The following is a 24,817-nucleotide window of genomic DNA, read 5'->3' on the forward strand; positions in this document are numbered from 1 at the left end:
GTTTTTGCTATGAGCAAGTCCACGCTGAACGTCCACCCTGTGGCGTACCTGAACGCCGACTCTGACCACTCTCATCAGGGTGAGGACAGAGCTTCAAGAAAGTCGCACTCTACGGAGTCCACCGGTTCTCCGATAGGTTCCATCTCGTCCTACACAGAGATATCCTCAGACCCTGACTCTCCGCCCGGTATGCAGAGCACAAACTCTCCCCACATCAAGCAGAATGTCAACACCACGAACAACTCTACTTTGGGAACTATGCTACCTAATATTTCTGCCCTGGATGCTGCCTGCCATCCGTTCGACTCGCAGTCAAGATACCTCTACCCAACTTTCAGGCCACAGGTGCCTCAAATCTCCCAGGTTCCGGTTTCTCAGGTCTCTCAAGTTTCTCACGGCCCTCAGGTTGCCCAACTACCATCGTTGTCGCTTCCAACGCAATCTTTTGCACCAGCGAGAGGTGAGAAGGAAGGAGACGAGGGTCCTCTGCAGTGTAAGTGGAAAGGGTGCACCAAATTCTGTGAAGATGCGAAGACCCTTTACCAGCACGTTTGCGACTTCCATGTGGGCAGGAAGTCGAACAAGAATCTGGAGCTCAGCTGCCAATGGGACGGTTGTCGCGTGGTCACTGTCAAGCGTGACCATATCACATCCCACGTCAGAGTGCACATTCCTTTGAAGCCTTTTGCCTGTAATCTGTGTTCCAAGAAATTCAAGAGGCCCCAGGACCTCAAGAAACACACTAAGACCCACTTTGATGACTCGAAGAAGAATGCTGCCAAGCGCGAGAAGCAATTCAACGACTATTCGAGAACAAACTGGATTTACGGCTATCCTGTCTACGACCACGCTCCTCTCCCTCACCCATACGCTCTTCCTCCACCTCCCGCTTCTCAGCCGATCGAGAACAGAAAGCGCAAGTTTGACCTTTCGTGGAACGTTCCAACCCTCTACGAGGACCTCAAACGCTCGAAATTCCAGCCAGCCTACAACCCGGAAATCGCACACAAGCTGAACGGATTCGACACTAACCTGATGCCAGGCTCCCGTCCTTCTGCTGACTTCTCTCTTCCGCCGCTACATAACTCCAGGTACGGCGGATTCCACACTCAGCAGGATCTGATGGAGGCTTCGTCGTACTTCAGCCACATGTCGAGCTCGATGTCTTACGACCAACTCCATCCAAAACCAGCTGTTGCTGGTAGCGGCCAGCTCTATCCAATGCTGCCTTCCAAGACACCCCACGTCAACATATCTGACTCTGATTACGTGAGACGGCTGAATGTGAGCTCCACACAGAGATCCACAGAGGCAGAGCTTGTTAGTAGGCTTGCTGCCGTTGAGTTATCCGAGTCATCTGACGATGACGACGATCATTCGAGCTACTATGATGGCTCCGACTCCGAGTCTGACTATGAGGACTCTGAGCAATGGACGCAATTCTACAAGCACCGTGAGCTGATCAGCACGATCTCCGCTTACTTGAACGACCTCGTGGAAGAATTGGACAAGCCGCAGACCTCGAGACAATCTCTTTATCCTGCTATTAGTGTTTAGTTTGTAAATTATTTTTTGAATACCCCCTTACACCGGATGTTTTTGATATTAATATTTCTAGTAAATACAAAAAAAGGCAATCCAAAATGCCTTCTGAGACTTCCCAGCCTACGCAGACTACAACACAAACAGAGACCGTTCCTGTGCGAAATATATTGAGGCTTTATCCTGCTGAGGAAAAACAGAAAAAGAAACAGAGAAACAGGGTCAGATGGGAAGAAGGCGTGGTCGATAACGAGTTCATGAATAAGAAGAAGTCTAAAAGTAAGTACATTAATGTTGCTGTATCATGCTAACGAGTCAGTCTGTTGCATTTTCCACCCTAACAACGAGGACGAGTACGAGGTTGAGGAGACTGAATCGGAATCGGAGTCCTCGTCATCCTCTTCGTCATCCTCTGATGAAAGTGATCACGAGGGATCTTCCAAGCCCAACGCTTACGAAAGACAACCGAAATACAAGCGCAAGAAATGCGCCCAGTGCGAACACGAACACCATCATGGATGATCACATGTTCACTTCCAGATTGATCAGAGTTGTGTAAACTTCTCTTGGCATCTTGTACTGGACCATTCCGGCATATATCATACAGTTTCGGGACATTTGTCTAAGCGAGACAAGCTTGTCCTCTTTTGATGCGTTCTGGGCACTGATCTGAGGTAGTTTGAGCACGTTTGAGTCATAACCCTGGCTGAGTTCATAGAAAAGCTGGGCTATGCAACTCATCTCGATCACCAGTAAGTTTGGAACGTTCTTGGTGATGGCCTCGCTGACGGTCTTTAGTTCCTGAGATTTGGCCCGAATCTTCTCCAACTCCATCGTCGCAGAGCATGGGATCACATTGAGTTTCTCGATTTTGAGAAGGATGCCTGCAAAGTCGGGATTCGTGGTGGTGAATTCTCTTCTTATTTCCACCATATCCAGCAATGCGGTACATGTTTCGCGCTGCTTCAAAGACACCTTTTCCAAGATCGACGGTGAAGCAGAATAGATCTGCATGAGTCTTTGCGCAAGTTTCACGATGTTAGTCTCGCCTTGGATTAGCTCCTGCCCCAATATGTCGTCAATAGGGGTCTTGAGATCGATGGATATGAGGAACTCTGCCAGCACCCTGTTCACTAGATCGATAACCATGTCATACTCCTCGCTCAATTGATACAGCAGAATGCAGTCGAACGGTCTGCCTTCTTCGTCTGCCTTCACTGCTGCCTGTTCCGCGATGTTGTGCAGATAACTCTCTTTGTCGTCTAAGTAAAGTAATTTCTTGCGCTGTTCGATAATGCCTGGCGACCTTGTACCATCCTTGTCTATTTTACCAAGGAGAATTACAAACTCCCTGGTCTCGAGCACCAACTCTCTGATGGCGTTTCTGCCAAGTGTGATTTGTGCTTCTTTCAAAGATGGCTTCAGTCCTTCACAAAGACAGATGCAGAACAGATATTCCGCTGCCACCCTTGGATCAGAAAACTTGAAGCTGCTGGTGAAATATCCTATCAAACGAGCGTAAGAAATCGAGCTGAATCCTCTGTTGTCGACAGTCAACATTTTATCCTCTTCTTCTATCTTATCCTCTGGCACCCTCAAAAGTCCGTAGTATGCCAGAGTGATAGCCAGGTGAACGGCATCAATCTCACTCTTCTCGAACAAGTACTTGACAGCAACTTCGTATAGGCCTGTGAGAACCAGGGCGTGCAAATACATTGGGTTATTTGCCGAAGCATTGAACGAATCCGCTCCATATTGGAGAACGGATTTTTGGAAATCGTTCAGGGTATAGAACTCGCGAACTAGCTCATCCTCATCGAATTCGTCCTCCTGGATTAAAGACAGATGGAACCACAACCAGTCTTCAATGCTAAGGGTGATAGATGGCAGATTTTTCTTGCTCAAGTCACATCTTCCAATAAGCTTGTAAACGGCGTATTTGAAAGGATCAATCTCTTTGTTGAAATGTTTAAAGTATTGGTTAAACTCGTTTAGAATTCTTCCCTGCAGTTCACGAGAAAGTTTCCTATCTGGACTCTGACAGTAGTTTTTCAGGTACATTGGGAAAGAGCGCTCTAATTTTTGGAAAGAATCGGTTGACTGGGTAACCAGCTGGACAGCTTCGTCTAGACAACCTGCCCTCAAAAGGTAGAATAGCGTGGCCCAGATCGGGTTTCCGTTGACAAAGTATAGATTTGGTACCTTCCATTCTTTGTTTTTCCCCTTGAGAGTCAGCTCCAAGAAGTTCTGGACCTTTGTGACATTGGACACAACTGTATCTTGAGCAGCGGCATCTGACTTGAAATATAGCTCGTTGATGTAGTCCAAAAATTGGGCCTCCAAATAATTCCTGCTGTGTGTCACGATCCTCTTGCGCAAGGACAGCGACTCAAACGCAGTCAGCGAATCGGAGCAGTGGCCTTTGGCGAATCTTCTCTCGAAAATCTGACCGGATTTCGCCTCCTCTGTCTCGCAAAAGTCTCTCAGAACTAGCCATGTTTCGTGAAGCTGCTTGGACTTGGGACTCACTTCTTGTTTGGAGAGATCTGCAAAAACAGTAGCCAATGGATACGACTGACCTTGCTGTCTTGCGTCGTTGAGCTCATAGATAACTTGGGCGTATAGTTCAAACTTCTGTCTGAGACCGTACGAAAGGTTTGGATTCGAGGCCTTGGGTTCTGGGATCTTCACGTCTGTGAATTCCAGTTTCGAGGACAAAATGTGTTTGTGTTTGGTGCTGTTCCATATAAGTTGTTTTTCCAGGCTGGCGTCAGCTGTCTTGGCCTTCTTCTCGGGCGAAGACGATAGCTCGGAGCTAGGCTCGGTTCTCTTCAACAAAGTGGAAAGAGAATTTTGGAGCTCTTTCTTCCTCTGTGCCCAATCGATGGTGATGTTCTTGCTGACGTACGCGTCAAAGTCGCGAGCAGCTGCAGACAGTGATTGTTCAATGGCTGTCAAAATATTCTCGTCTTTACGACTGTTGATGTAACTGTCTATGTCGCCCATGTTGACAACGTTTGCCACGTGAGACGGGTCTAGCTGGCGCAAGTCAATTGAATCGAGCTCGCTTTGTATTTCTTCTATTGTGAAACCGCTTCCCACAAGTAGATAGTGCGCTTTTGTATAAGGGTTCACATCCTTGTCGCTTTTGTTGTATTTGCGCAGTTCGTAAGCTTTCCGTTTGATTTCATTGAGTCCCAAATGGATTGTTCCAACGTCATTTAGTCGCTTGGGCAAACTACGCGAGGCCTCCAGCAACTCTTTCAAAGAGGTCGACGGTTTTGTCTCATTGGCCGGCTTCGCTCCTGGCAAAGTACTCTGGGCCATCTCAAACAAGCTATATAAACAATACGAAAAAAAATATGCCGAAAAGTATTTTCGTCTATATGGAAATATTTGCGTCGATCGTCCCGGTTTGAATTACAGCTCCGGCTGCACCCAGCCGGGGTTTCTGTATTGGTCTTGCGACTTGGCAGACTTGAAATGCTCTCTGATGGACCCGTCTGGATCAAACTCCTCCAAAAGTTCAGCCTTTGTTTTGCGCTCGTCCACAGGGAAAATCTTGGTGTAGATTAGCTTGTCCTCCGGGACTTTCCTGTACTTGGACAATCTAGGAGCATCGGGGTCCTTAGGCATCAATCGTGGATATATGTATTTGAAGATCGGCTCCCTGACAACCACTTCAACTCCCTCTGGAACCCAGATCTCAAAAAGCTCCTGGAAATCTGGATTTCCTGTTGGAGCAATGGTCAAAAAGCCAATATCACGGAAAACCAGATCGATAGTGCCATAAAATATGGGGATCACGTGGCGCACGAGATGCTGAACTGCCAGCTTGTTAACTGCAAAATTGGACGCGACGGCATTTTCTCGGTTCAGACTGGTGCGAATGGCTTTTTCGATGGAATGTTGATTGAATTGCTTGCCTGACATGCCGGGGAAAACCCTCAAAGCACAGTCGCTAGGCGGCCGCAGATAGAAGTAGCCTCCGATGCTGAACACCTTGTCTCCTGAAAAGTACTTTGAGGTCTTCACGCTCAGTGATTGCAACCGATGGTCTTTTGGCTCTTGGGTAGGCGGGTTTTTTATGGTAGGCAGCGCAGGAATGTGTTCAGAAAGCATGTATTTGAAGATTCCTTCTTGGGGAGGAGCGAATCCAGCGGTGTCTATTAGGGTTGTATCTCTCTTCTGCAGAGTGTACTTCATGAAGTCTCTGGTGAATCCGGGCCAGTTGCTGACTCCAGGAGTTGACATGATTTCTTCTCTCTTCACGTACTCGTGGTATCTGCACAGACTTTCAATCAGCAGACTTTTGCCCGAGTTTGTTTCTCCAATGAAATACAAATTGCCCTGCGGTAGCCAGGAGTAGAGATCGCGCACTCCCCATCTGTTTCTCGCCGTCACACAGCGGACCTTGGTTGGGTCTGCTCCTATCAGACGTTGCAGCACTTGGGCAAAGTATCGGGTTCCTTCGGCGTTGATGTACTGGTCCCTACTAAAGAACAGGTCCATCTTGCTGATGACGTAGTGGATCTTGCTCGGATCTCTGTTTTGCAGGACTTTTGCGCTTGCACCCAGAGGAAAGTCAAGTGCGGAAATGACATGTACTATTTTGGCGTTTGAGGGGATCTCGCTCATTGATTCCTCGACAGAGACCGTCACGTGCTCATCAGGGTTGTACGCGTTGTGGTGAAAGGCGTCGTAGCACCGCAGACACATGGCGTTTTGACCTGCTTTTTTAGCACGCAGTTCGGACGATTTGACCGGCAAGTTCCCCATCATTGAGCGGAACTCCTCAACAATCGCCTGTTCTCTCTCCTGTGAAATGCTGTGGTTTCGGACCCGAGGTTTCTCTTTCTCATTGTTCTCAAACGAGTATTTGGTGTAACCTGGCTTGCCTGGGTCGGAGTTCTGGAGTTTATAGCCACAGGAGGAGCATTTTGCTTTGAGAGGAATTGACGAGACCAGCCGGATCGCTGTTCTGGGCCGCACAGTTTCGACAACCTGGTGTCTTGCGCAGCTGTACAGCAACCGCCACATTTTGCAGTCTGCGGATTATATATGGGAATTATTTTTTTTCATATTTTTCATCCTCACTGTGTTTTTTTCGTAAATGTGACAGAGTCCACCACTTTGCGCACTTCTTTTTTCTTCCGCTCGCGCTGTTTTGCCTCGTCCACGCGTCGTAGATAGCCCCCGAAAACCACCACTTCGGCCACCAGCACCAGAATGGCGGCAAACAGAGCCAACAGCACTCTTGTAGCGTCATTAAACAGATTGACAGAGCCTGTCCAGTACCACACAGCATAGGCCACAGAAACCACGCTGATCAGCACGTTGACGATCGTCGTCACCTGGTGTTTGACCTCCTTGGCCTCCTGGAGCACAGACGGGCGTCCGAGCTGCCCTGGAAGCGAGCCCACTAGTTTCTGGTACTCCAATTCCTCCTGTCGTGCCTTGAGCTCCTCCATCTGCCTGAGAAATTCGGGCGATTTGGGTGTGCGCGGCGGAGTATCAAAGTACGGCGAGAGATCTTTGATCAGGACGAGATCGGTACTGCTTATGAGACTAACAAGGTCGTTGTGGGAGATCCATCCTCTTTCTTTGAACTGGGGGAATTTAGACGGTGCTGTTTGGCGCAATGCTTTTTCTATGGACGGGCTTATTTTATATTTCATAGTAACGAATTGTGTGTAATATTCTGTGTTAATAATTTATATTTAATTCAATAGGGGAATACACCAACACAAACTCCCGTCTAACGATTTTGATTCCGCTGCGAGCATTGTGACCATCCAATCAACAGGACGTACAAGCACCCTTTTATCTTAGCCAAACAGGAACCGTGACAATACCATGCCCAAGCTCGAAGAATGGGAGATTAAAAAGTACTGGCAGATCTTCAGCGGTCTCAAGCCGGTCAACAACAAACTGAGCGGCGACAAGGTGTCTGTTGTGTTCAAGAACTCGCGCCTTGACCAGACACAGCTTGAAAAAGTGTGGGACCTGTCGGACATCGACGTGGACGGCCAGCTGGACTTTGAAGAGTTCTGCATAGCCATGCGGCTCATCTTTGACCTCGTCAACGGCAACACGTCGGAGCTGCCCAAATCCTTGCCCGACTGGCTTATTCCCGGCTCGAAACAGCATCTGGTGCAGGCCAACAGGGCCGTGGCGGGAAACAGCACCGGTTTCGACAGCGACACCGATGAGGAGCTCATGCTGAGCTCAGACTTCGACTGGTACATCTCGCCATCCGATAAGGCCCGGTACGAGGACATCTACGCGTCATCTGCAGACAGGTTTGGAAGAATTACGTTCCAGTCGCTGTCGGAGCTGTACAAGACGCTCAACGGCGTTCCGGAAACAGATATCTCGTTTGCGTGGAACCTGGTGAACCCCAAGCAGTCGGAGACGATCGACAAGGACCAGTGTCTGGTGTTTCTGCACATTTTGAGCCAGAGATCGAGCGGCAAGAGAGTGCCAAAGTCTGTGCCTCCGTCGCTGAGAGCCACGTTCAACAGAGAGACACCGAGCTACGACGTGAACGATTACCAGGCAGAGGAGCCGCGAAAGCCTAGCAGCACAAAACAGGCTTTTGGAGAGAGCTATTTGAGCAAGATCACTGGCTCTTCCAGGATCGCCAACAACAAGACAGATTTCAGCGCAACAGACGGAACCGACTGGGAAGAGGTGAAGCTGAGACGCGAGCTAAAGGAGCTGGAAGAGCTGATCCAAAAGGCCGAGGACGCCAAGAACAACAAGGGATTCGACGACAAGCTGAGTCTGGCCAAATACGAGTTTGAAAATCTACTCAAGTACAAGGAGCAGCAGGTGGCCGAGCTGGGAACGGGCAGCGACCTGCACTCGATCCGGGCCAACATTGAGGTTGTGCAGAGCCAGGTGAGCCAGCTGGAGTCGTTTTTGGAGCAGAAACGGACCGAGCTGGGCGGGCTGCAGCGGGAGATCGAGGCCCTGAGATGAAATGTGGACGCTTCAATAAATATGTAGATGAGAATAAATAGGGACCGTTTAGCCATCGGCTATTTCTTGACTTCCTCGTCGGGCTCCGGCTCCGGGAGCCGGAAACTCTCTGGCGTATCGTCCTCGCCGGCGCCGACCTGCTCCCAAACCGACGAGCCCACAGTGAAGTTTCTCCAGGCCTGGGTGAGCTCCAGCGGCTCGTACACCACGCGTCGTTTCTCGGAGTCGTACCTGACCTCCGTGTACCCCGTTGTAGGGAAATCCTTGCGCAACGGATGGCCCTCGAAGCCGTAGTCGGTCATGATCCGGCGCAGATCCGGGTGGTTCTCGAAGAACACGCCAAACAGGTCGTACGTCTCTCTTTCGAGCCAGTTGGCTCCCTCGTACAACGGCACCAGGCTCGGGATCGGCGTCATCTCCGACGCATACGTCTTGATGCGGATCCGCGAGTTAAACCGCACAGACAGCAGGTCGTACACCACGTCAAACCGATTCTTGCGCGACGGATAATCTGCCGCAGTGATGTTCATGCACGCGGTGAACTGGCTCGAGGTGTGGTTTTTGAGAAAAGTGGCCACAGGCACCAGTCCAGACGGAGCACAGTACACAATGAGCTCGTCTTTCCAGACCGAGTACTGCTGGATGAACTTCGGCATGCACGCCATGATGTATCTGCCGAACTCGTGGAGCTGCTCACCCTGCTCTCGGTACTTTTCCTTCGGGTCGTACACCGGCCGGAACAGCTCTTTGGACTCTGGTCTGGGCAGATCCCTCGGGTTGGGCATATCCTCAATGGACTTGGTCTTGGCCACTTTGACGAGCAAGGACGGCCGTGAACAGCTGAACGCTCTTGCAGACGGCCTGACGAGCGGCCTAAAGCGCGTGCACTTGGTAAACATGCCAGATAAAACCAGAGGTAAAAGTGGGGAAAGAAAATAATCAACGGCATTTATCTTATCTTGTATAGAACGTACATCCGTGCACCAGCTGTCTGGCTCACTGCGCGTCGGGCGCGTCCTGTTTGTCGCGCGACGGGCTGTCGTACAGCCGCGCGGACTTCCTGTAGGTGGAGGAGTAGTTTCTGCTGAAGCGAATGCTCTTGCTGTAGGGACTGCGCGGGGTTCGCGAGCCCCGCGACGTCCGCGGAGACGGTTTCGCCAGCGGGATGGACGGGTCGCCGTTGTTGACGAGCGGCGTGTTGAGCTTGGACGGTCTTTTCTTGACCTTGCTGGACGGGCGGAGGATCTCGAACCTGAAGAGGCCCTCGAACTCGTCGCCCGGCGGGTTCTGGCCGGAAACCATGGGCGAGCCCAGCGGAGACGAGATTTCTTGCAGATTCGACGAGTAGTCGCTCGCAGACTTGTTGCCCAGCTGCATCGGGACGGCCATGTTGAGCCGCGCAGAGTTGCGGAACGACGAGACCGAGAAGTTGGCCGGGCTCGAGGCCGCGTCGCCCATGAGCGTCTTGAACGAGGCCGTGGACGGGAACTGCATGTTCTGGTCGATCTGCGGCGAGTCCAGGGCCAGCCCCCAGTTGCTCTGGCCCATCGACGTGGCCGTCGTGGAGCGCGTGTCGACCGAGCCGTTGTACTGGTGGCCGTACGCGCCCGACAGGTCCATGTTCTCCTTGGTGAAGAAGGAGTCGAGGTTCTCGAGGGTGGCCAGCATGTGGCTGAGCGAGTTCTGGTCCTGCGCAGACTCGTCGTCCTGCAGACTGCTCTGCTGGCGCGTGAGCAGCGACTGCTCGCGCTGGTCGGGCCACGCGGGACTGTAGTGGACGTAGTCGTCTCTGTTGAACTCGGGCTCGACCAGCGGCTCGGGCTGCTCGTCGCCCTCCTTGGACGTGGAAACGACGCAGGTCGAGAACACCGAGTGGATGTTGTTTCTGGTGCGCGCGGTGCTGACGGCCGGGATCGGCACGGACCAGCCGCTTTCGTCGGGGATGCCGAACAGCGTGGCCACCTTTTCGTACTCGCGGCGCATGCTGGCGTCGCCCGAGCTCATCATCAGATAGTGCTTGTCGAACGGCGACGCCGAGATGCTGTTGGCCTCGTCCAGCACCTCGAGCGCGAGGTCCACGTAGTCGGTCATCAGCAGCCGCAGCAGCGGCGACACAAGGTCGGCTCCGAGCCCGACGAACTTGGGGTCGGTGAGGTCGACGGCCTTGAACACGTGCTTGAGGAAGTCGAGCATCTCGAGCTTGATCCACGCGGTGTTGTTGAACAGCAGGCCCAGCAGGAACACCAGCGTCTGCGCCGAGTACTCGGGGAAGAAGTAGCGTTTGATCACGCTGACGACCTGGCTCATGAAGTCCTCCTTGTTGCGGAATTTCTTCTTGATGAGCGAGTGGAGGATCCGGCTCAGCGCGCCCATGCCGGCGCCGTCCGCCATCGCACACAGCACGTTTGCCGCGTCGACCACGTCGTCGCCGAACCGCTTGGTGGTCTGCGCGTGCAGGAACCGCGGGACGTTGGCCAGCAGCGCCAGCAGGATGCGGTACTGGCCCGAGCCAAGAATGGCGCTGTCCTTGAGCAGGTTGAGCCGGTCCAGCAGCCGGATCGTCGGCTCGTACGCGTTCGCCGACCGCAGCCCCATCATGACCAGCGGCTGCAGGCCCTCGAAACGGCCCTCCCAGTTGGGCGGGAACGTGGCGATCAGACACTCGACGGTCTCGTCGGAGTCGAGGTCGATCTTGGAGATGAACTTGGACAGCGTCGAGAGCACCTCGATGAACTCGTTTTCGTGGACGGTGTTGAGACACGCCACGACGGACCAGAACAGCTGCGGGAAGTCGATCAGCTGCTCGCTGTACAGCTCTGCGGTGATGGCGTTGAGCGTCATGAGAATCTGCATCGAGAAGCTCTGGATGCCCGGGTTCTCGTCCGAGACGGTGTTGGCCAGACACAGCAGCATGTCGCGCAGCATGCCGAGGTCGAGGAACGAGATCAGACACCGGAAGATCTGGAACGAGCGCGCGGCAATGTGCATCACCTTGCACGACGTGGCCCACGCCAGCGCGGTGCGGCTCCAGTCCTGCTGGATGCCCGGGTAGTCCTTCTCGAACACGTGCATCACGTTGCGCACGAGCGCGTCCATGTTCTCCGGGATGCGGCTGCCGTTCTTGTCGCCGCCCAGGTCGCCGTGCGTCCAGAACGTCTTCTGGCGGTCGTAGCTGCGCAGCGAGTCGATGATGCGCTTGCACTGGCCCGCCTCGTCGTCGCCGTACTGGTGCAGCAGGTGGATCAGCATTGCGCACGCCTGGTCCTGGACGATCGCGAGCTGGTCGTCGAGCAGCACAAACGCAAGATGCAGCAGCAGCGACAGGTTCGCCTTGACGTTCTCGCTGGGCGTGAGCAGCAGGTCCGACAGGAAAATCACCGACAGCTCGCACAGCGAGAAAGACGGCGTGGTGACGCCCTTGGTGGTCTGTGCGATCTTCGCGAGCTGCGCCACGTACGGCAGCCCGTGCGTGATCTGGCTCTCGTCCTCGAACGTGGCCGTGTCGTCGGCGTTGAGCTTCTCGACGGGAATCATTGACCGCGGCTCCAGGTTCGAGATCAGCGTGTCCACGAGGTTCACGCCCGCCGGGATCGTGGCCAGACTCGAGATCACCTGGCGCGAACACTCCCAGAAGACCGTGTTCTTCATTTCCAGCGAGTGCTCCACGATAAACCGGTAGATCTCGTCCACGTTCGACTTGTTGGTGCCGTTCGCCAGTGCCACCCACAACGCCTCCACCTCGTTCTGCATCTTGTGCGCAAACTTGACTGTGATCTCAAAGAAGTTGTACAGCACCATCAGCGAGTTGTGTCTGTTGGGATGCTCCGGTCCAAGCGTCAGCTCCACGGTCTGCACCCACGGAAGCAGCACCGCGAGAATGTCGCGTCGCGGACTCGACCCGACTATGTGGAACAGCATCGTCAGCTCCGAAATCATCATGTACTTGTCCTCTGGATGCGCCGTTGCAAAATGCGTCGACAGCTGGAAAAGCGTGCGTTTGTAAATCACCCTGGACCGACAGCATATGCCGTCAATAAAGGCCACGCTCTTGTTGGTCTCGTAAAACTTCATCTCGGTGTGCTCCAGCAGGCTTGCCGCGGCCGTGCGCACGCTGATGTTGTCCGAGCCACACGCAAAAAGCCCCAGCGCCAGCGGCCGGTGCACCTTGTCTCTGAACTTGGCACCCTTGACAAACGCCTCGCTCAGCGTCACAAAGTAGTTGTCCAGCGCCGGGTCGTGCGTGTAGCACTTGTTGATCACCTGGTCGAGGATCTCGTCCGAGGCCGTGCTCACCACGAGGATCTGCAGCAGCGCCCGCCGCGCCATCTCGATGATCTTGTCCGTGTACGTGTTGAACAGCGAGTCGATCCAGTCCAGCACTTTGGGGACGTTGAACGAGTCGTCGTCCGTGGCTATGGGGCTGGAACACAGGTTTGCCATGCAGCTGATCGCGCTGTACTGGAGCTGTCTTTTCTGCAGCTCCAACGACGCCTGCAACGTCACCGCGTCGGCCCGCCCAGAAATCTGCTCCGTCATCCGCCGGTACCGCTCGTTGAACAGACTCGTGTCCTTGCCGTAGCCGCACCACTCGTCCATGAACTCAAACGACTCTCTGCGGAACTTGAACGGCAGCCATTTGTCCACCTGGCCGAGTTTCAGACACTCTGAGTGGAAAGTCTCCAATAGACCGCAGAAATATTTGCGCAGCCGGTGCAGCTCGAAGTTGGTCTGCGACTCGGGCCGCGACAGAAACGCCTTGTTGTTCTGCAGAATAAACCGCAGTTTCCGTGACACTGTGTCGTCCAGGAACGGGACGCCGATCTTGTAGAACTTGGCTATCACCTTGTTGAGCACGCCGGTAATCTCGACGCGTAGTCGCAGATCGGCCTCCGCCGGTTGCTGCTCGCGCGCCCAGCCTTCGAGGATGCCCTCGATGCTTTCGAGAAAACTGTTGAAAATGTTAACATTCAGACAGCTGAGCCCCTCCACCAACGCCTCCTTCAGCTTGGTGTTGGTAGCCGTGAGCAATGGCACGGTCATCTTGAAGATCGACTTTGCGCTCGTGATTTTCTGGTGCTGCACCGTGAACAGCTGCTGCGAACGCTTGCGCATGTGCGACTTCGTCAGCGGCGCGTAGATGGACGACGACGTCGATGTGGCCGCTGCCACCGCCGGGATGTGCAGCCGCTGCTCGCTCGTGGACGTGAGCGACGAGCACGCGATTTTTAGGCACAGCATGTAGTCCCAGATGAGCGAGCTCACGTTTTTCGAGTTCGGGTCGAGGCTGATCGACACCAGCTGGTCGTACAGCTGAACAAGCCGGATACAGCTGTGCGAGCGCGCTATGGCGATCTGGATCGGACACCGTCTCACAAGCGAGTCGAGGATCTCCTCGAACACCTTGAACCACAGCGCCGCGTCGACGCCGTGGTTGCTCTCGGCCAGCCGAATAATAGTGTCCTTGCGCTGCTTGTGCTGCAGCCGGGCGAGCCGTTTCGACTCGGCCTCGCTCAGGATTGGTTTTTTGGGGCCAATAAACTCGAAGAAATCCAGCGACTCCAGCACGTGGATCACCCGCGTGCCGAACTCGGCCGCAAACTTCGACGGCATCCGGTTGTGCGCTTTTTTGCGGTCTTCTTCTGGGTCCTTGGCGCTGCCCGTGTCGCTCGTCAGGTCGTAGATCACCTCGTCGAACTGCGCGATAATACGCAAGATCTGCGACCCCAGGAACCGCACACGGAAGTCATGGCTGAACAGGAAGAACAGCCCGTTGCCCTCGACCTCGTCGATGATCGTGACGATCGTCTTGAGCTCCAGGTCCTCGAACGGCTTCGTCTCCTGGATCTCCTCCTGTACAAAGCCGTGGTTGACGTTGTACATCTCGTTTGGCGTCTCCAGCGAGCCCTTGTGCGTCTCGGCCAGGAACTCGAGCCAGCATTGTAGTAGATCCACGTAAACCTCCAGCAGCTTGACGTACTCCGTGGACGAGACGTACTCGTGGTTCAGCAGACTGGCGGCCTTTTCGTCGAGATAGAACGCTGTGCGCGCGAAAACGGTCATGATCACGTTCGGGTTCTTCTTGGTCATGAGGATCTTGAGCATGTCGGTCGAAAAAGCGCTCACGTTCTCGTCCTCGTGGATCGTGTTCTTCACCAGAAGCTCGATCACGCGACGGTACTGCGACGAGTTGCTGCTCAGACACCACGACACCACGGAAATCACCGTCGAGAACAGCTCCAGGTTTTTCGCCTGATGCCCGTCCTGGTGGAAATAGAACTGCGAGATCTTGAGCGGCAGCGTCGGCGTGCCGCTTGTCGAGCTCGCCGACGACCCGCTGCCGGCCCCCACGTTGGCTATGTTGCCGTCCAACGTCTTGCACCCGACCTGCTGGTCCAGCAGAAACAGCAGACTGATGAACAGACTGGACACCTCTTCGTGGACGGCCGAGTTGGACGAGTGGGCGGCGAATATCTCCTTGTTGTCGTTGTTGCAGAATTCCATTGGGTCCAGCGACGAGTGGATCACATAATCGGTCGGAAACGGCGGTCTTTCCTTCGACTTGTAGTCGGATAGTATACAGGCGTAGGTGCGGATGCAGAGAATGACTTTTTCGTGCGAGATGCTCTCGAGACTGGCCCCGTTGAACGAGGACTTGAGGATTGGAAGGATGATGTTTTCCAGCGTGAAGTTGAGCTGCGAGTACGCCATAGCACGCAGGGTCTGAACGGTGGCCTGGATCAGAAGCGAATCGTGCGTGATCCACTGCTGTTTCTTGTTCTGCTGGCCCTGGAACAGCAGGTTGGCGATCGATTCCAGATTTCTCGTCTTGGCGTTCAGCGTGTCCGAGTACCGGTACAGATACGCCCAGATGAGCCGGGCAAGACACGTCGTGATGACGACCTTTTCCTCGGTTGGCAGCTTCGGCTTGAGCCGTCGGATGTACATGTCGACAATCTTGAGCCACTCTCTGTCGAAAAGCGTCTTGGGGGCAACAGAGACCGCCGTGGCCACCAGAGTGGCGGCGTATTTCCATAGCTTGGGCGGTTTCGCCGTCGCAATGAGCACAGACTTGCTGAAGATCATCGTCACGGCGTCCACCCACGTAGGGTGGTTCACCTCTGCGGTCAGCGTCTCTGCGAGCGACAGAAGCAGCTGGTTGATCACGTCGCAGTAGGAGTTGAGCAGGTTGTCGTTCTCGCATCGGTAGAAAAACTTGGCAAGGCTCTTCATGAAATCCGCGCCCTCCTCAAACCGTTCGAGCGACGAGTTCGAAAACTGCAGGTATCGCATCCCGTGGATCAAGAGGTTCAGTCTCGACTCGCTCGCGTCGCCGCCGTCGGTGAAACCTTTCGGGAACTTTTCGAGGTCGGCGATAAACCGGTCGCTGACTGTCAAAAACGACTTCTCCGACATCTGGCCTATCAGACCCGCGAGCAGGTTCCAGTTGGACGAGTGAATAATGCTCTGGCTCACCAGATACGGATCGATGTTGCGCAAGTAGTTGTACATGATCTCCTCGAGCCCTGTTTCCTCGATCAGCGTCTGCGTGGGCGTCTGGCGCACCACCTCGATCAGCACCCGCCACAGAATGTACGTGCTGATCGTGAACTGTCTGTCTGCCTGTGTGAACGTGATTTCGGACTTTTGCACCTTCTGCTCGAGCTGGCGCAACGTCTCGGCGTCGGAGCTGAGCGCCGGCGAGTCGTGAGTCGACCGCGACGACCGCGAGGCCGACTTTTTGTGTGTCTGCGGCATGGTAGTGTTCCTGTAGCTGTTCCACTGCATCATGTCCTTTTCGAGCATTGCGCGGGCCATCTCGCGCAGCTCGGACTTGCCGCGCCGCCAGTGCATCACCGCGTCCGTCACAGACTTGGGCTTGCGCCGCGCAATGTACCCGAGCGACGTGATCACGCGATCAAACGTCGGATCGACCCCTTCGGACAGAATCTCGATGATGTTGGGCTCCTGATCCAACGGCACGCTGTTCAGACACAGATTCAGCTTCCTCTCGGCCAGTTTCGTGAACTGCCTCACCATGATGTTGAGAGTGTAGTTCGGATACGACTGTTTCTGCTTGGCCGAAATGCTGGCCTGGCGCTGCTCAATGACAGCCGCGGGCTCGGTGCTGTTTTGAGAAACGGGGTCGCCCAGCCGGAAAGACAGCGGCTGCGCGCCGTAGCCGTCGTCGTCGTCCTGCGGCTGAGGGATGTGTATTTCGTGCGGTTGGGGGTTCTGGGTCGAAGGCGCCGCATTGCTGCCGTGTGAAAGCGTGTGCTGCGACGCCTTGCGGGCCGCGGCGGCCGTCTGGAACGTGTCTTCAAGAAGAAGGCCGTTCAAATCGGGGATTTCGATCACGTTGACGGGCTGTTGCGCCCCACCGTGATCTGCTCCCTCCTGCCAGTTGCGTTCAGCCATATTCGCCGGACTATTCAGCGATGTGAGAAATAAACGGGGAATTGTCTCTGCTCAAATATCGTGCTGCGCAATGGTTTGCTCACAAAACAAAACACCAGCAAGACTCGAATGCAACAAAAGGCGAGACACCGATTTTGTTTATGCTTGGAATAATTTTATTTTTTTCGGGCCACACCTCGCACCGGGTCGATCGGCCGAGACGGGGCAGCTGGTACGCAGTGTAGCGTTTCCAGCAGGGGCGGAGACGGGGCCTCATGGAGCCCCCAGGCGAGGCCGTGCGGCGATAAAGCGTCGGTCGCGGCAAAAACCCCGAAAATACGCTTGCGCAAAGATAACCTACTGAGAAAATGCGCTATCGCCCGTGCATCATTGTCCGCTATCGTAAAAAACTTCCTGATTAGTGCTAAAAAAGATAACTCTGCAAATATCCATCATGGCCTTCAACGTGAAACAGTCCGAAAGAGAGCCCGTTGCCGTGCTGGACCCCGCCGGGCTGCCGCACGAGATCCTCAAGTTCGAGGACATCGACATTCCCGTGCGGGACGGAGCTATTCTCAAGGGCCACCTGTGGATTCCCAGGGAAGCCTGGGAGGGTAAGATCCGAGTGGGCACGCTGGTGGAGTACATTCCGTACCGGGCGGACGTGACGATCCAGCGGGACGCGATTCGGCACCCGTACTATGCCGGAAACGGGCTGGCGTCACTGAGAATCGACATGAGAGGCAGCTCGAGCTCGGACGGAGTTTTGACGGACGAGTACTTGAAACTCGAGCAGGACGACGCGTTGGACGCGTTCGACCACATTGTGGCGCAGCCGTGGTCCAACGGCCGGATCGGCATGTTTGGCAAGTCGTGGGGTGGGTTCAACGGGTTGCAGGTGGCAGCACGTAGACACCCTGCGCTGAAGGCTGTGATTTCGCTCATGTCGACCGACGACAGATACGCCGACGACGTGCACTACCGTGGGGGGTGTGTGCTGGCGTCGGACATGCTGTGGTGGGGGTCGACCATGGCGGCGTACGCTCCTCGGCCGCAGGACCCGCGTGTCGTGGGCGCCGGCTGGCGAGAGAACTGGAAACAGAGAATCGAGGTCGTCCCGATGGTCAAGCACTGGCTCGAGCACCAGACCCGCGACGAGTACTGGAAGCACGGCTCCGTCTGCGAGGACTACAGCCAGGTGGACGTCCCGGTTATGCTGGTGGGGGGCTGGCGAGACGGCTACACGTCTCCCGTGTTCCGCATGGTCAAGAACCTGCCGCATCCGGAGTCGTGCGGTCTGGTGGGCCCGTGGGTCCACGAGTACCCGGAAATGGCCAAGCCAGGGCCCAAAATCGGGTACCAGCAGCTGTCGCTCAGGTGGTTCAAGAAATGGTTGCACGACGAGGGCGACCTCCGTCTGCCGCGGCTGACCGCGTACGTGCAGGACCCGTCGGGCATTGAGGACTCGTACGAGTACAGGGCCGGCCGGTGGGTGTCTACGGACTCTGTGGAGCTGTCTGGCGGCCTGGAGTATGCCCTAGCTCCAGATAATAAACTGAGCATTGGGCAGCCAGCAAAAATTAATTACCGTTTCAGCGGGGCGCTCTCGCACGGCCTGTTCCGCGGCAACTTCTGTCCGTTTGGGTATCCCGGCGACTTCCCGGCCGACCAGCGTTACGAGGACGCGAAGTGTCTGTGTTTCGACTCTGCAGAGCTGGCAGAAGCGGTCAACTTGCTGGGCGAGCCAAAAATTGGCCTGACGCTCTCGTCTGACAAAAAGCTCGCCAACGTCAGCGTCCGGCTCGTCGACCTGTACCCTGGCGGCGAGCACGTGCTGCTCTCGTGGGGCCAGCTGAACCTGTCGCACCGAAACAGCCACGAACACCCGGAGTACCTCGAGGAGGGCCGTCTCTACGACGTCGAGATCAAGCTTGACGTTCTGGGCGTGAAGCTCGACAAGGGCCACCGGCTGCGCGTTGCGCTGTCGACGTGCGACTGGCCGCAGGCGTGGCCGTCCGCAGAGACGCCGACGCTCACGCTGCACGCGGGAAAGCTCGTGCTGCCGCTGCTGGACCAGACAACGCTGGTGGCTGCTCCGGATTTGGGGACCCCGTCGATCTGCCGGCCGATTGCGACCACGATCGACGTTCCCGAGGTCCGGAAAAAGACGGTGCAGTTCGACTGCACGACGTTTGAGTGGACGCTCACGGACATCGAGGACGCCGGGCAGGTGACGATCCCGGAGTACGGCAACCTGTCCGGGATCTACCACGGCAGCTGCAACACGAACGTGTGGAAAATCAAGGAAAACAACCCGCTTTCCGCGTACAACAAGTGCGTCTACAGCTACTCGATGGGGAGAAAAGAGGACGGCTGGAACGTGAAGATGGAGACGACCGCTGTTCTGCGGGCGGACGCCGAAAACTTCCACCTGAGCAACAAAATTGTTGCGTGGGAGAACGACGAACTGGTGGCAGAAAAAAAATGGGTGGACGTGATCAAACGGGTTTATAACTAGCTAGCGTAAAAACACCCGTCCGTGGCGAAAAACCCGCGCAGACCGGTGTCGATCCACATCTCCTCGTCGACCTGCATGGCGTCGTGCTTTGCGAGCACAAACCCGCGCGCGTAGAGCCGGCCGTCGCGGGTTTTGAGCTCCACAGAGTTCGCCGGCACGCCCAGCTGGTTCTGGCTCAGCAGGCGGTACTCAAACAGGTTTGTCTTGAGCAGGGGGCCCATTGAGCCGCGGATGTCGGTCTCCTTGACGATCCGCGCATGCAGCACGCTTTTGAGCTTGTTGTATTGTGCCGACGTGAAAACTGAGTCCTGGAGATACACCAGACGCAGCCGGGTCGCATAAAGCTTGCCGAGCGGGTTAAATATGCCGTGCGAGTTGAGGAACTCGGCGCGGTTGAGCAGCAGCGCGCGCAGCAGAGACGGCCGCGCCTCCACAAGGGGCTGCAGCCACGCGCTCGGAGCAGAGACGATGGTCGGCCGGCAGCTGACGAGCGCGTCGATCGGCGCGTCGGCCGCGACGGTGATGTGCTCGACGCCCGTGAGCAGCCCGCACAGGATCTTGACGAGCGCGTTGTTCCTGTTGCCCGGCACGACAAGCAGTCTGTCGCGGTTTGTCCACGCGAACGCCGTCGACAGAGACATCAGCTGCGACGCGACGGCGGAAACAAAGCTGCGCTGGAAATACCGGTATTCTGTGCCGTCGAGCAGCTCGACGTATGGCTCGTTGTTGAACCGGGCGTAGTCTTTGAGGGGGTCGTACGCGTACTCCGCGGTCTCGGGACACTCGGCAAAATACGCCGGGTCGTCCAGATCGACGACGTTGGCTGCAGAGTCGGCCGTCTTTCTGGTGAATAGCACGTCCACGCTCGGGTCTTCTCCCACAACAACGGTCCTGTCGCACACGAAAAAGCAGCAGAAGAGCACCACGAGCGCGTGCAGGTCGTCGAGGCCCGAATTGAGCCCCACGCGCGGGCCCACGCTGTGCTGGTCCATCTGCTGGGCCAGATGCAAAATCATGCCATTTATCTGGCGAGTCGAGCGCCTTGCGCCGCCCACCTCGAGAATCGTGTTTGCCTGCAACGCCTGGTGCCAGATGTCCTTCAGGATGCCGTCCCTGACTTTGTAGCCCGCCTGGATGCGCAGCCCCGTGGTCAACGGCAGGCCGTGCGGCACGTCGACGGAGCGGTACACGGCGGACTCGCCGGGCTTTTTCGTGGGGCTGATCGACGCCTGTTTCTGCAGCGCCACGGGGCCGATGTCGCGCAGGTTGGAGACCAATTGCGGCGCCACAAACGCCAGCGTTATCGCGAGGATCAGAACTAGAAGCATAAAATAGTCTAAAAATAATTTAATTATATATAAAATAAAATACAGGTAAAACCGGAAATATTGAATTTCCTCTGGGAATATTTGGACTCCCCGTCGGAAACATTTGGATAATGCGTCGGTAGAATTTGTATCGTGATTTGAGTCATGTGACGGTATTATTTGGATCCTCGCTCGGGATCTTTTGTATCCCAAATTGTGTTGGAATTGGATTATGTGGGAACAACAATTGGATTTCCACAAAATAGACTTAGACCAGTATTGATGCAAGGTGAAAAGCATTGGGTGCAGGTGTTTAAGTATTGTGTTTTCCCTACCTGCATTGTGCTATTCGACAGAAAGATTTACCCAGCGCTCAAAAACGATTGATCGATAACTGTCTTGTTTATTTGTTTTGGTCAAGAAATGTAATGGAAATGGTCTATAAATGCTGTGGGATTGAATGGCTTTAATCCAGTGATGGACTACCCTAAGGTTCGTTGCAACGACAAAAGGCAAACCGACTCGCCAAACAAAGACACAGAGGCGGTAGCGGTGAGAAAACTCTACTGAAAGAAAGATTGGCATAGGAAGTCGGGGCACTCTAATGCATCCGCTTCATCACCTAGGGTTGGCACTCCACGGAGGACGAGATCGATGACGAAGGCGATCGAGAAAGCTTTGGAGACGTGGCAAAGGGGAGACCCTCAGACACCAGTTAAGGACCCCCAAACACCGGTACACTTCTAGGCGGCTAGTCCAAATCAGTGATAAATCAAGAGCATTACAAGTACAATCTCTTATCATTCATACTGTCTTACCCAATTATATCACAATAATAGTGCATATTTGATCCAAATCAAGTACAAAAGTCAAACAATTCAAAGAGATCAATCAATATCAATACAATCCTGGCACAATTCTATGATCAATTCTAGCTCAGAAAGCAAAGGAAACCTATTTCAAGTACATTATATGCTCAAAAACACGTACCCAGTGCATTTCATTCGCATTTTGTGGGTATTTTTCGTTCAAAAATCATTCAATTCAGGTACAAATCTACCTTGAAGCTTCAAAATAGTATCAAAATCTCAAAGCAGTCACAATTGAGGTACAATACCAACACATTTTGGCTATAATAGGACTTTATTTGTTCGAAATGTGTCTATAAGGTATCCAATTTGCGCTCAAATCTTGCATTCAATGCAATGGGCCTGCAATATATATTCAATGCCACTTGATCATGTCACATTTTGGGTACAATCCAGCCACAATACTATTTGAAGTCTCAATTACAACTCAATTGGTGCATAATTCCAATACAATCTCACTTCAAAGCCTATTATCCTCTATAATGGATATGCATTCCCTGGCCAAATGTGATACAATACCATTCAATTGAGCTCTAATAGATTACAATACTTTACCATTAGTGGTCAAAAACTCCTGCCATGTAGTTGCAATCCCAAGCCTACATGAAACATATAACATACCTAGATATATACTCATCAGATCATGACAATCTGTAAGCCTTGTGATCCATAAGCACCAGAAAAGCCGCTCAATCGTCTCCATTTTGAATTTATTTTGATTAAAGTCTTAATTCTATGTTAATTTGTGTCCATATATTAATCGATAGCTCACAAAGCTGCACAATTTGCATGCAATCTTTTCTATGTAAATCTAATGCATGCCTCACATATGCAATCCAATTACAATGTGGATGCAATGGTATCAGACACCAATCCAATTCCAACACAATTTGGGATACAAAAGATACCGAGCGAGGATCCAAATATTACCGTCACATGACTCAAATCACGGTACAAACTTTACTGACACATTATTCAAATGTTTCCGACGGGGAAATCAAATATTCCCAGAAGATATTCAATATTTCCGGTTTTACCTGTAATTATAGAAAAAAAGATAGACTCATGCGGCTCCGACTATCTGCCCTCGTGGCGTTCCGGCCGCCAAAGGCCTCCGCCACAAGCGTGCTGGTAGTGCTTGGGCTCTGGCTGCTCCTCTTCCACTGGTTCACCAGGATCGACGTCTGGCTCCACTCGCTCATGTGCAGCTTCCCCGGCTCTGACACGGACTACCACGTTCTTCTGGTGGCAGATCCGCAGCTGGTCGACAACCACACGTACCCGGGCCGGCCCTGGCCGCTGCTGAAGCTGTCGCAAGTCACCGCAGACGACTACATGCGGCGGAACTACCGCTCGCTGCTGACTCATCTCCGTCCTGAGGCGGTTTTCTTTCTGGGAGACCTGATGGACAACGGCCGTTCGAGCAGCGACGAGTTCTATGCGCGCGAGCTGGAGCGATTCAAGCGCGTTTTCGCGCCCGGCACCACAGAGACGCTGACTTTGGTGCCGGGAAACCACGACATCGGCTACGGAGACGGCGTCCGGCTGCCGTCGCTGCAGAGGTTCGAGACGTTTTTTGGCAAGCCGAACCAGCGAATCGCGCGCAAGGGCCACGAGCTGATTTTTCTGGACACCATCTCGCTGTCGAACACGCAGGACGAGGCGATTTATGGCGAGGCGCGCCGGTTGCTGGAGGAAATAGGCCGCGAGCCAAAAATGCAACCCCGGATTCTTTTCCACCACGTGCCGCTGTACAGAGACCCGTCCGAGCAGCCGTGCGGGAAATACAGAGAGAGCAGGAAATTCCCCGTCGCAAAGGGCCACCAGTACCAGACGGTGATCGACCCGTCGTTGTCGCTGGAGATTTTGGAGAAGATCCGGCCCGACTATATTTTCAGCGGAGACGACCACGACTACTGCGAGGTGGTGCACAGGTACACGACGGGCGAGGCCGTGGAGGTGACGGTGAAGTCGTTTTCGCTCGCGATGGGCATCAAATACCCCGCCGTGGAGCTGCTGAGCGTCGGCGAGGCCGGCGGAGACGCCGCCGTGGCGTACTCGCTGTGCTACCTCGGACGGCCGTTCCGGGACATTGCCGCGTACGTGGTGGCGGCCGTCGCGAACGGGCTCTGGCTGCTGTGGAGCTTTGCGGACAGACGCAGCGGCGCGAAGCTGGACTTTCCCCGGCTGCTGCGCTACACCGCGGTAGAATTCGCTGCGGTGACGTTCATGTACTGGATAATTAAATAAAATTAGGCTGTTTAGCATAGAGGCATTAAGTAAGCGCGATCTCGTGGCCCGTGGCGCCGTGCTCCGTGGCATGGAACTCGACAAATCGCTCGATGGCGCGCGCCAAGGCGGTCCGTGTCTCAACACCGAGGGTGGAGTCCGGACTCTGCGTCGCGCGCCAGCCGAGAAACTCGTCGTCTCGACACTCTCTGGGCGAGGAAGGAGGCGTGAGCAGACTGGACGGGGCGGCTCTGGTCTTGTCCGCGGCGAGCCGCTTCTCGCAGCCGCGCGTAAACTCACAGAGCCGCTTGTACTCGCTCTCCTTGATATGCAGCTTGTAACGTAGCAGCTCCAGGATCTTTCGCTCGTTAGTCTGTAACTCGTCGACACTCAGCCCTGTGATCTTGCTCCATGTGGTGAGCGTGTAGTTCTGGTCCTGCAGGTACTTTGAGGCCAAAATCAAGCAGGTCAGAAAACATCGTTTGGGACAGGTCACAGAGCTGGGGCCCGGGTATAAATATAGTTGTTGCTGTCTCTGGGCGTACACCTGCAGCAGATAGTACATGGTCACGTGGAGAACAGAGTTGCTGCTGTGCGACCGTTTGAGCACCTCGGCGACGAACCGGTTCAGACTCGCGCTCGTGCGGAAACACTCCTGCAAGATAATGACACATAACAGGCTCAGAGTCGCCAGCACGTCTCGCTCGCCGCAGTCCACCTGTACCCTCAGCTTCCTGGACCTCCGGCTCTCTTCTGGGGTCAGAAGTTGGTCCAATGCCGGACCCCGCATCGCTGAATATTTGTGTTGGAGATGAAAACGTATACTAAAAGGCCACGGTTTTTTTTTCTGTGTTTTTTCCTGCTACGTATTAAAAACGTTTTTTGAATTTTTTGGCACTTCTCCACGATTTCTTCCCAACGAAGAAATGTAAAGTAAAAAAAAAAAAGCATTATTTATTTTAATGCAGGCATTA

At 54.3% G+C, this 24,817-nt stretch overlaps 11 protein-coding genes across 11 annotated transcripts; 4 read left to right on the forward strand and 7 right to left on the reverse strand.

Annotated features, from left to right (window-relative positions):
* Positions 1-9: 9 nt before the first annotated feature.
* On the forward strand, positions 10-1,557 carry KL928_002897 (uncharacterized protein; the record flags this gene model as incomplete). The annotated part of the gene is made up of 1 exon (XM_043203423.1): positions 10-1,557. The coding sequence occupies one exon, from the start codon at positions 10-12 to the stop codon at positions 1,555-1,557; it is 1,548 nt and encodes a 515-aa protein (XP_043060051.1).
* A 507-nt stretch (positions 1,558-2,064) lies between these two features.
* On the reverse strand, positions 2,065-4,869 carry KL928_002898 (uncharacterized protein; the record flags this gene model as incomplete). Its single annotated transcript, XM_043203424.1, has 1 exon — positions 2,065-4,869. The coding sequence occupies one exon, from the start codon at positions 4,867-4,869 to the stop codon at positions 2,065-2,067; it is 2,805 nt and encodes a 934-aa protein (XP_043060052.1).
* A 93-nt stretch (positions 4,870-4,962) lies between these two features.
* Positions 4,963-6,582, reverse strand: KL928_002899 (uncharacterized protein; the record flags this gene model as incomplete). The annotated part of the gene is made up of 1 exon (XM_043203425.1): positions 4,963-6,582. One exon carries the CDS (start codon positions 6,580-6,582, stop codon positions 4,963-4,965), a length of 1,620 nt encoding a protein of 539 aa, XP_043060053.1.
* Positions 6,583-6,635: 53 nt separating this feature from the next.
* Positions 6,636-7,328, reverse strand: KL928_002900 (uncharacterized protein; the record flags this gene model as incomplete). Its single annotated transcript, XM_043203428.1, has 2 exons — positions 6,636-7,192; positions 7,295-7,328. The coding sequence occupies 2 exons, from the start codon at positions 7,326-7,328 to the stop codon at positions 6,636-6,638; spliced, it is 591 nt and encodes a 196-aa protein (XP_043060054.1).
* A 70-nt stretch (positions 7,329-7,398) lies between these two features.
* On the forward strand, positions 7,399-8,526 carry KL928_002901 (uncharacterized protein; the record flags this gene model as incomplete). The annotated part of the gene is made up of 1 exon (XM_043203429.1): positions 7,399-8,526. The coding sequence occupies one exon, from the start codon at positions 7,399-7,401 to the stop codon at positions 8,524-8,526; it is 1,128 nt and encodes a 375-aa protein (XP_043060055.1).
* Positions 8,527-8,585: 59 nt separating this feature from the next.
* Positions 8,586-9,425, reverse strand: KL928_002902 (uncharacterized protein; the record flags this gene model as incomplete). Its single annotated transcript, XM_043203430.1, has 1 exon — positions 8,586-9,425. The coding sequence occupies one exon, from the start codon at positions 9,423-9,425 to the stop codon at positions 8,586-8,588; it is 840 nt and encodes a 279-aa protein (XP_043060056.1).
* Positions 9,426-9,522: 97 nt separating this feature from the next.
* Positions 9,523-16,941, reverse strand: KL928_002903 (uncharacterized protein; the record flags this gene model as incomplete). Its single annotated transcript, XM_043203431.1, has 1 exon — positions 9,523-16,941. One exon carries the CDS (start codon positions 16,939-16,941, stop codon positions 9,523-9,525), a length of 7,419 nt encoding a protein of 2,472 aa, XP_043060057.1.
* A 433-nt stretch (positions 16,942-17,374) lies between these two features.
* On the forward strand, positions 17,375-19,438 carry KL928_002904 (uncharacterized protein; the record flags this gene model as incomplete). Its single annotated transcript, XM_043203432.1, has 1 exon — positions 17,375-19,438. One exon carries the CDS (start codon positions 17,375-17,377, stop codon positions 19,436-19,438), a length of 2,064 nt encoding a protein of 687 aa, XP_043060058.1.
* Positions 19,439-19,795: 357 nt separating this feature from the next.
* KL928_002905 (uncharacterized protein) lies at positions 19,796-21,045 on the reverse strand (the record flags this gene model as incomplete). The annotated part of the gene is made up of 2 exons (XM_043203433.1): positions 19,796-20,656; positions 20,854-21,045. 2 exons carry the CDS (start codon positions 21,043-21,045, stop codon positions 19,796-19,798), a joined length of 1,053 nt encoding a protein of 350 aa, XP_043060059.1.
* A 1,358-nt stretch (positions 21,046-22,403) lies between these two features.
* Positions 22,404-23,864, forward strand: KL928_002906 (uncharacterized protein; the record flags this gene model as incomplete). The annotated part of the gene is made up of 1 exon (XM_043203434.1): positions 22,404-23,864. One exon carries the CDS (start codon positions 22,404-22,406, stop codon positions 23,862-23,864), a length of 1,461 nt encoding a protein of 486 aa, XP_043060060.1.
* Positions 23,865-23,889: 25 nt separating this feature from the next.
* KL928_002907 (uncharacterized protein) lies at positions 23,890-24,633 on the reverse strand (the record flags this gene model as incomplete). Its single annotated transcript, XM_043203435.1, has 1 exon — positions 23,890-24,633. One exon carries the CDS (start codon positions 24,631-24,633, stop codon positions 23,890-23,892), a length of 744 nt encoding a protein of 247 aa, XP_043060061.1.
* Positions 24,634-24,817: the final 184 nt, after the last annotated feature.

This window comes from Ogataea angusta (genome assembly GCF_019207475.1).
Source record: "Ogataea angusta isolate 61-244 chromosome Unknown 61-244_NODE_5_length_850226_cov_91.758892, whole genome shotgun sequence".
Classification (NCBI taxonomy): domain Eukaryota; kingdom Fungi; phylum Ascomycota; class Pichiomycetes; order Pichiales; family Pichiaceae; genus Ogataea; species Ogataea angusta.